Genomic DNA, 15,658 nt, shown 5'->3' with positions numbered 1-15,658 from the left:
AAAAATGACATGCTTGTTGATATAGTTAAATTTGTAATTAATAATATTAAATTTCTTAAAATTACACTGTCTTTTTTATTTTCATTCACTTAATTTTTGTTATTAAATTTTATTGTTGTTTGTTTATATTTTTTGTTATTACTTTTATTGTTGGAATCTGTGTGGGAGATCCGCCAAATATTTGGTACAAGCTTGTACAATGATGGGATTTACATGGAAAGAAATTTTTATTATAAAGTAAAATGATAATATACATTTCTCCTCTTTCTGACCTTTTCTCTCATCACGCACTATCATTCTTTATTTCTTTTATTCTTTTTCCTCCCTCAAAGCACTTCCACTCACTGACTCCAATTTCTTTTGTCAAGTCATCTCACTCTTTTTCTTCTCTCAAGTTCCAGCACACACTCCAGTTACCGTACAGTGACCCCACTCTTCTTCTTTTTACGAAAATGATAAATAGGAACCTTGTAAGGAAATTAATGAGACTCTAAATTATTAAAATTCTTATAAGAGATAATGATCTTTATTTATAACAAATTATCTTTTATCGGTTAGCTTGAAATTCATAATGATATCTTTTATTGATTGACTTGAGATTCACAACGAACCTTAGTAAAATTCTAATTAATGTTACAAAGATTATCAATTATCTTTTGTTGATTTTCCAAGTGATGACAAAAAATTACAAGTTATTGGCTTGCAATTCACAATTGATTTTTGTAAATTCTCAACTGCTATTACAAATAATTCTAAGTATATTTAGTAGATTTTCCAAAGTAATTTATCTTTATTTTTCAAACATTAAAAATAGTGATAAATAGAGTTTTGACTTGTCAAAATGAACTGGTGTGAGACAAAGAAATGGGGTGATAGAAATCAGGATTTGTAAATCTCTCACATAAGCTGCGACTTTGGGTTTGATACTTAAAATAACAGAGTAACTATCCTCACCCTTTCTTGATCTTGATTCTAGCGTGGCCAAGGTTTGACCTAGCCACAAACACGTGTGTTTCCCCTTATATGGCTTGTTTACTTCTTTTTGTCAATTGAATCATGATGATTGCAAATATTGCTTTATTAACTAATTTATTTATTTTGTGGCTGTGTTACAAATAAATATATTTTGAAATTATTTGTGTTTTTGAAACATGAAGAATAAGGAAAAGAGAAACAAGAACAAGTTAATTTTCAGCCTTGATGAGCGTCGGATCTTCTACTTTAAAGTTCTTTCTTTTCCTTTTTCAAAACTAATAAAAGAAGCCTACAATGTAATTTATCCTTCATTTAGTTGTGCCCTAGCTGAAATTTTATAACTGTGAAATTTAATTACCAACTTAAAAGCCGTCGCCATTGTTGTGCCTTCGGAGTTGAGCAGAGCAACATGGTGATCAATAAAAATTCTCTCTATTTTTGCTTCTCAACTCTGTTTTGCATTAAGGTGGGGTCTATATATAACGTTGGGCTTCTTTCCAATTGACCTTGCTCTTTCTTCTTGTTCACACTTCTATGCATTGATTCCCATGCTCCTTGCTTTCTACTTAATCTGATCTTTCTTGTAATCTATACCTCAATATACCACATTAGTAAATGCTTCAAGGCTTTTTTTCAAAAAGTTAGGTAAAATTTTAATCTCTTAAAAAATTATATCCTTTCAAGTATACTTTCATTAAATATCCCATATAAGTTTTTTTAATATTAACAATTGAAATCCCAATGCATCATTTTTTTTTTCAAAAAGAATAATAAATAAAGTAGGGGTATATTTAGAAAAATAATTATAAAAATTATTCAATGTTCTATACTTTGGATCAAATAAGACTTCTAAAAGATGCCTTATATTGTGGTCCACAAGAAGAATTAAACATGTAAATTAAATTTAAAGTATCTATACTATAGCATCTGTAACAGGAAAATGCAAGATACTTATAACCTGTTTGGTAACATAGCATTTGACATTTAAAAAACCACTTTTCACTTTCATGAAGTTTGATGTTGTTTGGATACAATTTTTTGCCCAAAAGGTCTTTCTTGGAAGCACATTCAATGGGCTTGAAAGTGAATTTCGCCAATGAAAAAATTTAGCCGTGTTTAGTATGATGGAAAAGTTTCTGATATAATTGAAATTGGAATTGAAATTAGAATAAAAAAAATTGAGTTATAAAAGTGTGTTTGGTATATGGAGATTGAATCTAGATATAATTTTAATAAATATATGTATTTGAAATAAGAAAAAGACAAAATGTCCCTTTCAAAACAGGTTTTTTGGCTTTGAATCACATAACAATGAGAGAGAGAGAGAGAGAGAGAGGATGAAACAAATAAAGTAAAAGGACCTTTGCCTCTTGTACTGACAAAGTTAGACTTGAACACAGTAGAGAGAGAAAGAGAAGGAGTGGAACCATTCATGTTGATGTGCGGGAGGAGGTCCAAGAGCGAGGCGATCACAAGGTTAATAGTGAGAAAAATAGTGGATTTTCTGTGAACAACAATGTGATTCCATGAAGATGAGGATGGAAACTGATTCAAGGACTTTTGATGGAATCAGGATTCTTGGAAATCTTAAATATGTCATACAAACATGTATAGATCAAGATTTCAGTTCCAATTCCATTTCTTTAATTACCTACAATTCCTGGATACCAAACTTGGCGTAAGAACTTTTAAGATGTACATTTGTGTAATGCAAGGCAAGGACAAAAGTGATCATGTGAAACAATTTTGATAGCTTGGGGCATGAAGCATCTAATGCTTTGAATTTGATTTCAACGGAACGGTGGATATCTGTTTGAGACCTATTATTTGGACACTTCCCAGCACCTAGTAATAGCTAGCATGCAAAATGCAAATGGATATCTATGACTCTAAAAGAAAGGGGTGGGGTTAAACGTAATTAACTTGCATATTCACTATTTTTAATATTAAACTTTATATTTTTAATTCTTATTATTTAACAAATTAAAATTAAATTCTCCATATTTTAAAATATTCTTTTAGAAGAAAAAATTTATTTTATAATATATTTATATTTAAAATTTCAATGTACGTAAAACTTATTAATGTTTTTACTCTCTTATTTATTATTACAACCGTTAAACTACCTTACTATTTTTGTCATATATACTTTTTAAACATTTTTAATATATTGCATTTGTATAACAAAAATTACAAATAAAAAAAATCAACATCCTAAAAGCATTTTTCATTATATTTCATCTAAATAACTTTTAGTTTGCCAACTTGACTTTTGAAAAATGTATTCAAATATAAATTTTATTATAATAACTGACTTTTGTCAAATGAATTTTTGATGAACTAACTTTTATAAATTCAATGCTCCTGTACCAAAAATTTTTAGCCGCACTGTATAATATCTTATCTTTTAATAGACCATGTAGCACAATAACTATTACAACTAATATCTTCTCTTTTATACTTGGAGGAAAACAAATGTCCATATATAATATATAAATAATGAGTCCATTGTCTTTTGAAAGTAGGTAATAGGAAAAAGGGAGGCAACACAAATTGTAAGAAAGTTAATGCTTATTTAAACATGATGCTCCTGCCTATGCATAAACATGGCCTTAATCTTGTTCAATGATACTACAACATCAATCATATTGCCACGTGCTTCTGGAAGAACGGTGCAACAATTCAAGGCCAATTCAAGAATAGAGGATGTAGATGTCAATATATTATTTATGTGAAGTTCATCTCCTTGCAATAAATTGGAATCCATCACTTGAATTATTGCATGTGCCATTGACTCACTTACCCAGCTCTTCAAGCTCAATCCTGAGACAAATATATCTTCTGTGGGCCTTTTTCTTGTAAACACCTCCAACAGCATAATTCCATAACTATACACATCTATTTTTGTTGTAATAATTCCAGAAGATCCATACTCTACATATAATTGAATTTGAGCAATAAAATATAACTAATAACTAAATAAGACTATTCATTCTGTCAATTAGAGTACTTAGGATAATAGAAAAAATGAGAAATAAGTTATGTTGTGCTACCCAGTGGTAGTCTTTGAGTTTATGAAATGTATATTTTTGTTTACACAAAAAAATTAATAGGAAAATTTTATGATCATATGCAGCCGAATTTTTGAACAGAAGCAAATAAACTCAGACGCAACAGTACCCATAAACAGGCATACATGTGTGAACATCCATCATACGCACATTTCAAAATACACATTCATCTTAATGTTCTAATGTTAATTAGTTTAAGAATTTTATATACATATAAAAAAATCAAATTAACAAAGCTCAAGGATTGTAAAATTTAAAAAACAGTTCTTCTATTTTCCATTTGAATACAAGAGTATATCTCATGAAAAAATTAGAAAGAAATATCCAAGAATAGTTGTCTATATAGAAGAATTAAGGGAGCAATTTTTAGGCATAGAAAACTTTGATAAGTTGTAATTAATCAATTAAATAACTTTGACAAATTGTAATTAATCAATTAAAACTATATATTTATAATTGAATCAAAAGAACATTTATGTGCTTTTATAAATCCAGTAGTATTATCATAAACGTTAATTAATTTGTCATGCACTAATTTTATATAATATTACATAATCTCAAAAGGGTAAACAATATATGCAATAAGCTTTTATGAATATAATATGGTTAGATTTATATTGTTAGAAAATAAAAGAAGAAGAAAAGTGACACACTATGTTTAGAATATTTACCTGGTGCAATATAGCCAATAGTAGGTATTGTCTCTGTATATGTCTTAGATTCGCCTTTATCTAAAAGTTTGGAAATTCCAAAGTCACTTACATAAGCAACCATTTCATCATCCAATAAAATGTTGCTTGGCTTCAAATCGCAGTGAACAATTGGTGTTAACAAGCCATAATGGAAATACTCTAAAGCAGTTGCTACATTTATCATTACATTCAATCTTTGAAGAAAGCTTAAAAAATAATTGTGAGAATATAACCATTTTTCAAGGTTCCCATTGGGCATAAACTCCATTGCCAAAGATTTAAAATCAGCATTGGAACAACAACTTATAACCTTCACCAAATTGCGATGGCGCACATTATGCATTATGTCACATTCTTTTTCAAAGCTCCTTAACATTACTTGGGAATCAAAATTGAAGGTTTTGATTGCAACGAATATTCCACTAGAAAGCTTTCCTTTGAACACAGGACCATGACTGCCCCTTCCAAGTATGTTACACTCATCAAATCCATTGGTTGCATCTAGGATTTCAAAGTAAGAAATCCTTCTTGGCACTCCTAAAGTTGACAAGTCCTTTTCAACTTGACCCTTTGAATTTTGTCTAATATGTCTTAAAAGAATAATGCCTGAGACAATCAAAACTATTGACACAACTATGGGTAGTGTGCATTTCAATAAAAGCAATTTTGTCATTGATCTTTTTCTTGATTCTTTTTTGCATGGAGGCACTTGGAGTTGTGGTTGGCCACAAAGAGCTTGATTCATCATAAAAGATTCAAGAGTCAAATTCTTAAAAACACCTCCACTTGGAATCTCTCCTTGGAGTTTGTTATAAGAGAGATTGACATACTGAAGATCAATAAGCAATTCCAAAGATTTGGGAATCCCCCCAGACAAATTATTTTGGGAAAGGTCTAAATTTTTTAAGCTTAACAAATTCTCAAATGATCTAGGAATAGATCCTTGCAATTCATTATGTGCTAAAGAGAGAATTTGCAAATTTTGCAAGCCACCCATACTTTCTGGGATGATGCCTGAAATATGATTTTGAGATAAATCTAAGAAGATTAGAGCTTTTAGATTCTCAACCCTTGATGAAAGACCCCCAACAAAATGATTGAAAGATAAGTTTACAATCAATATATCTTTCAAATTCCAAAAGGAAGAGGGTATTTCTAAAATTAACTTATTGGAGTCCAAGTAAACTTCTCGTAAAGAGGTAACATTTGTAAACAATGTGGCATTCCTCCCGAGAAGTTGTTTCTCCTTAATGATAAATAGCCAAGCTTTGTGATTTCACATATCTCATCAATGATTAGGCCATGTATCTCATTGCCTTCAAGATTCAGATATTGAAGGTACTGTAAGTCACCAATTGCTTTTGGAATTGAGCCAGTCAAAATGTTTTCTCCCAAAGACAGTTTAAAGAAACTAGTGAGATTCCCACAATTTGTTGGAAGACTACCTGATATAGAGTTGCTTTCAAGATCTAAGATTTTCAAAGTTGAAATGTTAAAAATTCTCAATGGTATAGATCCACTCAAATTGTTATATGACAAATCCAAGATCTCAAGCTTATGGAGATTGCCTACTTCCACAGGTATCAAACCTGTATTAAAAAAATTAATTTTAGTGAAGTTATCTAGAATGAATACTTAAAATAATGAATAAGACAAATATCTAATTAATGAGATGTATCATTGTTGATACACCTTTTATGTGAGGTCAGTTAAGCTCTATATAGCTAGGTTTTACCTTTTTGTTCACACACACACTAACGAGATAGACATTTATCTTTTGTCTTTGCATATATCTTTTAATTTTTTTATAAATATAGTTCAATTTATTAAAAAAGAATTCCGGTAGCAAAAAATTAAAGATAAAGAATTTTTATTTGTTCATATCATTAAAAAAAGTTGAGCATTGTAATATAAATGTAATAACTGAATCATACTCAAGTTTTTGATGTCTTAAACGTACATCCACTGCACCTCTTAATGGTTAAATTATTATAATTTAAGTTTAAATTTTCAATTTCAGATATTGCAATCTCTTATGAAATATCTTTGCAATCTGGTAATAAACAAAAAATTATTGTAAAAATTGGAATTATTGCTATTTCTGATTTTGCCAAAAAAAAAAAAGAAACTCGTTGTAGCAATTATACATAATTTATCAAACTATCAAAACACATCTACAATGTTTAGATTTGTTAGATCACCAATTTTATTACAAATATTTCTTGTAATTTAGCAACAGATAAAATAAACATAATGTCACACCCCAAAAATAGAGGATGACCGGCAAAGGATGTGATCCATCACACATCCCTTAAGCCTCGAATTGGGTAATCTTTTCATAACTAATAGATAATTATGTTTTAGTTTGAATTAGAACATACGTAAACATTTTTGGTAGTAATAAAAGTCTCAATATTTTTGTAGAAATTTCGACAGAATCTCCTCCGTAAATAAGATCTCCCAAAAATTCTACAAGACAATATTTCAACCAAAAATATCAAGCCAATCAGGAGTAGAGCTCCTTCCAGCTGACAGATAAAATATATAACCACATAAAAAAAACTGACCACAGACTATGTGGAGCACCTAACAATAAGTTTACAAAATAAAATTTCATAATTAAAACTTTACGTCAAGAGAAAGTTAAATCCTTAGCTCCTCTGCTTCTAATCAATCAAAAACTTCTCAATGTTCAGTGGGTGATTCAACGTCAGCTACACTATCTGAGACCAAAAATTATTTTCCAGTGAATAACGTCCCAATAATAAATAATCAAACATAAAAATAAAAAAAACACAATGATCTACAAGAAGACTTAATTAAATTCAGAATAAAAAGATTCTATGTAACTTTGAATAAAATCATAATTCATTAAAGTATTGTACCAAATGTCATTATCATTTAACTTTAATAAAGCAAATAATTCCAATAAATAATTGTAAACATGTCATTAATCAAAACCAATGAAAATAGATCCATAAAAATTTAAAAACTATAAGTATAGGGACTTATTAGAACAAGTAACAAACGTGAACACATAGTCCACGAGGATAAATTACCAAACGTGGCTTATGTCACGAAAACAAACGTGGACACACAATTCACAAGGTTATGTAACTAGACGCAGCCGAAGCCACGAAACAGACGTGGACACATAGTCCACGAGGGTAACTAACCAAACGTGGTCAAAGCCACGAAACAGATGCAGGTATAAAAACCACGAATAACAGACGTGAGAACAAAGCTCACGAAATCCAAACTAGCTAGTAATTGACCATGGCGCGCCAAGGGCTAACGAAACTGCCGTTAGCAATCAGTGTTCTGTATACAGTCTCCTTTTTAAATTCACTTTCAGACATGCGAGAAAATTATCACTTTCAAAATACCTTTTCTCTTTTTAAAATCTAACTCGCATGAAACATATAAAAGAACCAATATTTCTAAATATAAAAATTCACAATTAATATCTCATAAACTGTTCACAAATTTTTATAATTGGCTTTATCAAATAAAGCACTACTAGAATTTAAGAAAGCATTTTCATCAATATAAAAAATATAAATCATGACTTCAAGAAGCAGAGCAATTTAATTAACAAAAGTAGCTAAAACAAGAGAAATTTATAAATATCCATAAATTATGAAAAATGATCTTTTGATAAAGAAAAAATTTCCAATATATATTGATTGGGACGTTATCTACTTACCTATGGTGTTCCCAAATTTTCAAAGATTTTCTCCCTTTTTAGTTCTTATCAAAATCTTCTTCTTCCAAACCCCCTATAAGAATATAAGATAATGCAATTTAATTGAATTCCTATAATTATAAAAATTTCTTTCTAGTTCTAATTCGATTCCAAAATTAAATCATAAGGCAACACTATACTTTATAAATTAATAACCATAAAACTTTCAAGAATTCACTTAATCTCTCAATAACATAAATAAATTTCTTCGCAATATTTGATTCAATTTCACAAATGAGCAATACCCAAGCCAATTCATGTTTCTTGCGAGATCCAAGAGAATTATAGAAAAATACCCACTCAAATATCTCCTTTTACCATTTCCAAGTTAAATTCACAAGATCATAGCATCGTAACCGATTATGTCTTCCAAGGAATTTAATGAGATTTTTGTAAATGCACAATCAAACAACTCTCTCTCACAAGAATTTTAACAAAAGTCTTCTAGGCACTAACCTCCAAATTTCATGTCCAAGTTTTTTTTTGTTACATCATTCAATTCAAACAAAATTTATTTGACTCAAAAACTCTGACCATGTTCATCATAATCATACTTTTAATACATAAATTGTAGTTTAATTCCATTCTTCCCTTCCCTCAACAGTCGCGGACAGCAGCAAGGCTTAAAAGAAAAACTTGCAATTTCCACAAGGTTACATCATACCTCACACTCATAGGTTGGTCAAGGGAAAGAACAAAAGATGAAAGCTACTCATTTCAAATAAACCCAAATATATATATATATATATATAGCATAATCTCCATTCTTTTTTTCTTTTCTTTTTTTTTTCCTACACAGCACGGCCAGTAGCAGATTTCCAGAAAAAATATTTTGAAAGGAGGGTAATTTGGTAAATTCATGAAGCAAAATGCAGAAAAAATAAAACTCTTTTGGCCTCATCAGATTCGAACTCCAGACCAATGAAAGAAGCTATATGCACATTTCCACTGAACCAACACTCCCTCTTGTCATAATTGTCCCAAAATTAATATAACTACAATTTTAAACACAATAATATATTTTTTTTTATGGGTTATTACACATAATAACACTATGATTTGTTGGATACATACCTTCCAAGTTGTTGGTATTAACACGTAACAATTGAAGCTCAGTCAAGTTTCCAATACTTCTTGGTAAATGACCTGAAAGAACATATCGATACTTGAAGACATAAGGGACACTTTAGTAAAACACCAATTGTCTTATTTGTATTGAGAAATCACACATTAGTTGGGCATACGGTATTTCCAACATTTTCACATATTTTAAGAAAACATTCTTACATTGTTAACTTGTTAAAAATAATCATAAGTTTCCAATGTACAGTTTTTAATTAAAGGAATGGCTCTAGAACCAAAAAATAATAATTTAAATAAATAATCCTCAATGAGCTTATAGTATATATATATGACTCATGAACCATCCATCTTAATTAATTTGCCTCACCTTCCATTTCACACACACACACACACACACATATTCCACTAATGATTTCACATTGTCTTGCAATTACGCTTAAGAGTGGACATTTTACTTATGTAGTCTGAGTTTTCAATTTTTCAAAGCTAAATCAATAATTGAATTAATATTATACTTATGCGAAATTCATTAGTATTTTTTCTTTAGGGGGGCATCGAAAATTGTTTAATTTAGGTATAATCTAATTGTAGTTGAGTTAATTGTAATGCATTCATATAATTTTAATTTAATGCATAAAATAATTAAATGAAAAGAAATTATAAATGAGAATTGTTTTACTAATTCTGAATGATTTTAAAGGGCTCAACTGTTTTAGATTGTTCCAAATTTTTTTTACTAATTGTTTTACTAAAGTTGACTTTTGATAAGATTATTGATATTGATTTTTTCACATTATAGTGGGAATGTTACAGGTACAATGAAAAACTTTCTATATCAAGCTAATACTGGGGTCCAAATTAAAGTGTGATGGAGGGTATGTGACCTCGTTATTTCTTTGCTTTTTTATAGGAAACATATCAAAAACCTAAAACTGACCTAGTTATTTCCATCTTGTTTATGCAAACCTTTCTCTCTGCTTTGTGTTGAGATTTTATTATATTTATTACAGCTTAGTAGTATGCTATGACTTGAAATGGTATCAAAAAAATTAAGAACATATATTATTATTATTTAGCTATGCAATCAATTTAGATTCATATCTTGGTTTACGTTGAGAGGTACCTCTAATTGGACCCAACAAAACTTGAGTCTAATTGAGTTAGGTAACCATATAATAATAATAATAATAATAATAATAATAATAATAATAATAATAATAATACTGTGTGACAATAAGACCTTGTAGATTGCAAAACTAAAATGTTGTTTTGGGGTGACAGGGCATGAGACTTCTAGATTGAAGAAGAGAAATAATGAGGTGTTGAATGCGTGAGGTGGAAGTGAGAGAGATCATAGCAAGGAGCTCACTCCACGACAACTTATGACATCATAATGACTTCTTCCTATTGTCATCACCTGCCCCACAAAACTAAATTGGCGAAGGCGGCCTTGGCTCCATCGACAATCAAATGCAAGAAAAGAAGAGGCAAAAGACGAGATACCTTCAATCTCTGATTGATGACCAAATCGCCAACATGTTCCCTCCCATTACGAGAACTACAGTCAACCAATAAACTATAGTTTTGGGATCTGAACGTTTAAGCTTTATTTTTGTAGATCTGTGTTTGATTTCAATTTTAGAAACATTAGTGAATATAAATACCAAACTTTGATGAACAACGTTGATATGTTGAAGTTGATCCAATTTGGTCTTACTTTCTTATATACATATATAAGGGAGGGATATGGAAACGGCCGTTTGGTTGCAAATCCTGATGAAAGCTTTTTGAAAGGAAAATAAGAATTTAAAAATTATATAAATTGATTTCATATTTAATAAAAATAATACCCAATTTTTATTTTACTTTATAATTCTTTCCAAAATATGTTTGATATGGGCTCTTGAGGAGTTGTTTTATTACATAGCTATAAATTAATTTTTCAAGAAGAATTTTTGTTTAAATGGAAATTAAGGAAGTCCAATTTTTTGAATGGTTTTGATCAACACCAATGTACGCACAATGCATAAAAGTGCAATCAAAATATATTTGGTAAGATTGAATTTAGAGATTTGGCATAGTGGGTAGTACATACCTGTGAAGAAGTTGGTTGATGAGTCTAACTCTTTGAGCTGCTTGCATTGTGTCCAACTAGAAGGTATAGCTCCAAATAATTTGTTGTCTTGAAGATTCAAAGCTTGTAAATTTGGAAGGCCGTGACATATATTTGAGGGAATGCCTCCCGACAAATTATTCCAACTTAAATCAATCTCTTGCAGCTCAGATAAATTAAAGATAGTTGATGGTATATGGCCAGAAAATTGATTGGTGTCTAAATGTAGATTTTTCAGACTTCTAAGATTACCAATCTGTTCTGGAATACCTCCTACAATGTTTTATATATATATATATATATATAAAAGATCCATCAAATCTAGTGTAATCCATCAAAATATAACTCTTGAATTTGGAAGCAAGAGGGAAGGAAACTGATAAGATAACTTTTGAAACTATGGATAACTTATGGTTCCTCAATTTCAGAATTAGGATAGTGTACAGGAAGTATAATATATAATAGCCAATTTGCAACCTTTGGCTCTCTCATTAATGAGTTTGCCCCCAATACTGGCATTTGCTGATCATAATGAATTTAATATTTTAGCTAAAAAAGGCTGAAGTTGCAAAATAAAGAGAGTAAAGGTTATAAATCTCATGGGCCGCAAATATGAAGTTGCAAATTTGTTATAAACACATTTCGGATATTATCTCCAATATGAAATTCTAATCAGGGTCTATATAATAATTATGTAAAGCATAAATTTCAACAAATTCACCTATATAAATTTTTATCTACCATATAACAAATCATAATCATATATTTGGTAAAAAAGTTGAAGAATTAACTTGTAGGGCATTGGTTTGGACTCATTTTAAGGAGCCCAAGTTAAAATTATTTGGATGTTTGTATCAAAGAAAAAGATTCTATAAATCAACAAATAAATTCTATTTTTTCAGAAAAAAGTCTTCCAGAAAATTGGCTCCCCAAACGAGAAGAGGCTTGCCCTAACTAGCATATCACCACAATAGAAAATAACTGAAGACTTATTTTTATGCATACAGAATTACTGAAATAAGAAATTCACGAATACACAACCTTTAATAAAACTAAAGGTGAAAAAGAAACATAAAATGCATCTTGTTCATAGTAATTCTAAGAAAATAATCTAAAAAAAGAAGTTTCTAGCTAGAACATCATACTTTGAAGAAAAGTGAACTTAGATGCTCCAAAAGAGAATACATCCAAACCACCAACATCATTAAATTTAACAATAACTAAAATCATGAATTCATAACATAATAACTAGTAGATCAGTTGTTAGAAAACTTATTGTGATGATGTCCATTAAAATTTGCAAAAAGAAAAAAAAAGTGTGGTTGTAACACTGCATTTGTGCCAAACCTCTTCAATAAATGTATTTAGAATGAAATGTGAACTAAAGAAATTTGACAATTGAAATCTAACTTGAATTAATTGGTCCTTTTAGAACCTCTTTATTATTCTTCTTGTTGGCTGATGAAATTGGATGACTTTTGGAGGAGGAGGGTAGGAGAGGCAGAACATGTAATATAAGTGCCGTCCATGTCAACTCGTCTATTATCCACTTGTGGACATGTCTCTCTCTCTCTATATATAGATGATGGTGGTGGTGACATGAAATAGGAGTAATGAGAGAGGGATGGAAAGGGTAAATAGGAGGGAAGTGGACGGGCAAAATAGTGAGGATCAGAGATGCAGCGCCAACGACGCAGACCTCTCCTTCATTCCATCACTTTCTCTACTCCCACTGCCTCCCTCCACTGTTCCCATTCTCCCACCCCTCATCTAATATTCATGGGAGCACATGATGAACACCATAATCTGGTCTAGATTTAAGTATTTTAGGGTCATCAAAAACTAAGTGATCAACTTTAGTCACTCAATATTCTAATATTCCAACATAAATTATTAATAACTTATTCTTCTTTAATTTTAGAATTAGGATACTGTACAGAAAGTATAAAGCTAAATTGAGACCCTTTTGGCTCTCTTATTAATAAGTTTTCCCCAAATGGTGGCCTTTTCTAATAATGAATTTAGTATTTTAACTACAATAAGTTTATATAGAAGAAAGTTAAAAAATAAAAAGAGAAAATGTTAAAACGGACGCTCTTGGACCCAAGTTTCAAATAAAATTATAACATGACAGTTTTTGGTCCGTGCAGCAGTGTTGGCAAATGGAAGTTAGAGGCTATATATATTAAACTGAAAAAAAAAAATTATCAAAACAGTGAAAGAATTTTACCAGCGCAATGGCAGTTAGAGACTTATTTCATAGTCAAAATATATATGTCACTCGTATATCTAAATTTCGATTATTGGCTTTGGCATACAGAAATCCTTCCATTGTCAACCAGAATCAGCATTGAAATTGATGTATTAATTTTTTTTTGTTGGTGAAATCACATATTCTATTTTAGATGAATGGAATTTCTCAAGATGGTGACACTTACAGACTTCAACATTAATACACGCACATATATATATATATATATATAAACACGTTTTGGATATTATCCCTCCAATATGAAATTCTAATAGGGGTCTATATAATATTTATGTAAAACATAACTTTCAACAAATTCACCTGTTTAAATTTGTATCTACCATAAAATGAACCGGAATCATAAATTTAATAAACAAGTTGAAGAATTAACTTGTTTGTAGGGCATAGGCTTAGAGTCATTTTGATGAGTCCAAGTTAAAATTATAATAATGTTTGTAGCAAAGAAAAATACTCTCTAAATCAACAAAAAAATTTCACTTCAGACAAACTGTATAAAAAATTATATGTTCAACATCAACACAGAATTCTTGTTCTTTGATTTTGGCCCAGAATGTAGCATTCTAAATAATGAGGGAAAGAGAAGTCCTAGCTGTATTAAGAAAGTGGTGATGTGGAAAACGACAAGGCAGTTCCTCACAAGAACAAAGGCAAAACAACCCATAATCTATTTGTTCAATACCTCTAATCTCTCTATGAAGAGAATTAAAGAAGAAAATTAAAAAACCATTGAGAGACTCAAAAGAAAAGAGTATGAAAGGAGTCAGAGGGGCAAATCTTCACGGAATTAAGAAGTATTAGTCCCTTTGGGGACATCTGATAAAATTGGAAGAATAGGATTATATGCTTACCTCTATTTTCTAGCCCAAAACATAGAGGTAAACAGAGTAACACTTCTCTATTTGATGGACACCAAAGTGTTGCAAATTGCACAACACAATTATTTTGCATCTGAACCACAAATCTAAATGCGTAGCTGAGGGATCTAAAGTATAATGATCAAAGATAGTAAAGATTAAATGTAAATAATGGTTTCCATATTGCTCTCAAGAGCACCAAAACTCCAAAAGGTAGAAAGCAAGGCAAAGAAAACCATGGGCACCGATGTGAATGGGTTCTTTTTTTTTTTAATTTAGAAGATCACCCATTTCCTTAGAATTATTGCTGGGGATATGATTAAAAGACCCAAGTGTAAAAGGACAAAAAGGGAAAACAAAAATTTCTAATAAAGGTGCTGATAAATTTATTTAAAAAGCTAGAAGATATTAACATCTAAGACCATTATTTCCATACTTGTAAGATTGTAAATTGTTTCCTCAATATCTCTTGTGATGTACATGACAATGTAAAAAACAAATCGTTAAGAGTGGTGATGCATTGTAAAGCATGCAGATGCATGCAATTCACGCAATTGGCATCCTATATGAAAAGTGAGAGATGTTTTGGGTGGGAATGAATTGATTCAGGTTGTTGCACATGGTCACTTTCTGTTTTACTATATTATTCCAATTCCCTATGCACTTTATCCATATTTTATATTACCATTGCAAATTTCCCCTCAATTTAAGTTTGTGGATTTGATTGAATCAAAATATAATATTTTAATGTCATAATAAATAAATATATGCTCATATATACCTTTCAAGTCACTGAAATCATAATTATGCCTGAAGCAATACTAAAAACTGAGAGAAATTTTATTGATACAGC

At 30.1% G+C, this 15,658-nt stretch overlaps 1 protein-coding gene across 1 annotated transcript; it reads right to left on the bottom strand.

The window, feature by feature from the left end:
• Positions 1-3,550: 3,550 nt before the first annotated feature.
• LOC129314025 (LRR receptor-like serine/threonine-protein kinase EFR) lies at positions 3,551-11,708 on the bottom strand. The gene is made up of 6 exons (XM_054957406.1): positions 11,662-11,708; positions 10,984-11,124; positions 9,558-9,667; positions 5,905-6,327; positions 4,718-5,752; positions 3,551-3,909 (listed from the first exon to the last, which is right to left on the bottom strand). Exons 1-6 carry the CDS (start codon positions 11,706-11,708, stop codon positions 3,551-3,553), a joined length of 2,115 nt encoding a protein of 704 aa, XP_054813381.1.
• Between the last annotated feature and the right edge of the window lie 3,950 nt (positions 11,709-15,658).

This window comes from Prosopis cineraria, unplaced genomic scaffold, assembly GCF_029017545.1.
Source record: "Prosopis cineraria cultivar Desert tree isolate PC_DT_omini unplaced genomic scaffold, ASM2901754v1 PC6, whole genome shotgun sequence".
In the NCBI taxonomy this organism is placed as follows: domain Eukaryota; kingdom Viridiplantae; phylum Streptophyta; class Magnoliopsida; order Fabales; family Fabaceae; genus Prosopis; species Prosopis cineraria.
The sequence above is the reverse complement of the archived record's forward strand: the minus strand, read 5'-3'. Positions and strand labels throughout refer to the sequence as shown.

Excerpts from the sequence above, each read along its gene's own strand:
- LOC129314025 (XM_054957406.1), bottom strand. The coding sequence starts at position 11,708 with ATGCAAGCAGCTCAAAGAGTTAGACTCATCAACCAACTTCTTCACAG. Across the intron at positions 11,125-11,661 it reads ATCAACCAACTTCTTCACAG|TTCTCGTAATGGGAGGGAAC; the intron begins GTATGTACTACC and ends GGTTGACTGTAG. Across the intron at positions 3,910-4,717 it reads TATTGGCTATATTGCACCAG|AGTATGGATCTTCTGGAATT; the intron begins GTAAATATTCTA and ends AATTATATGTAG.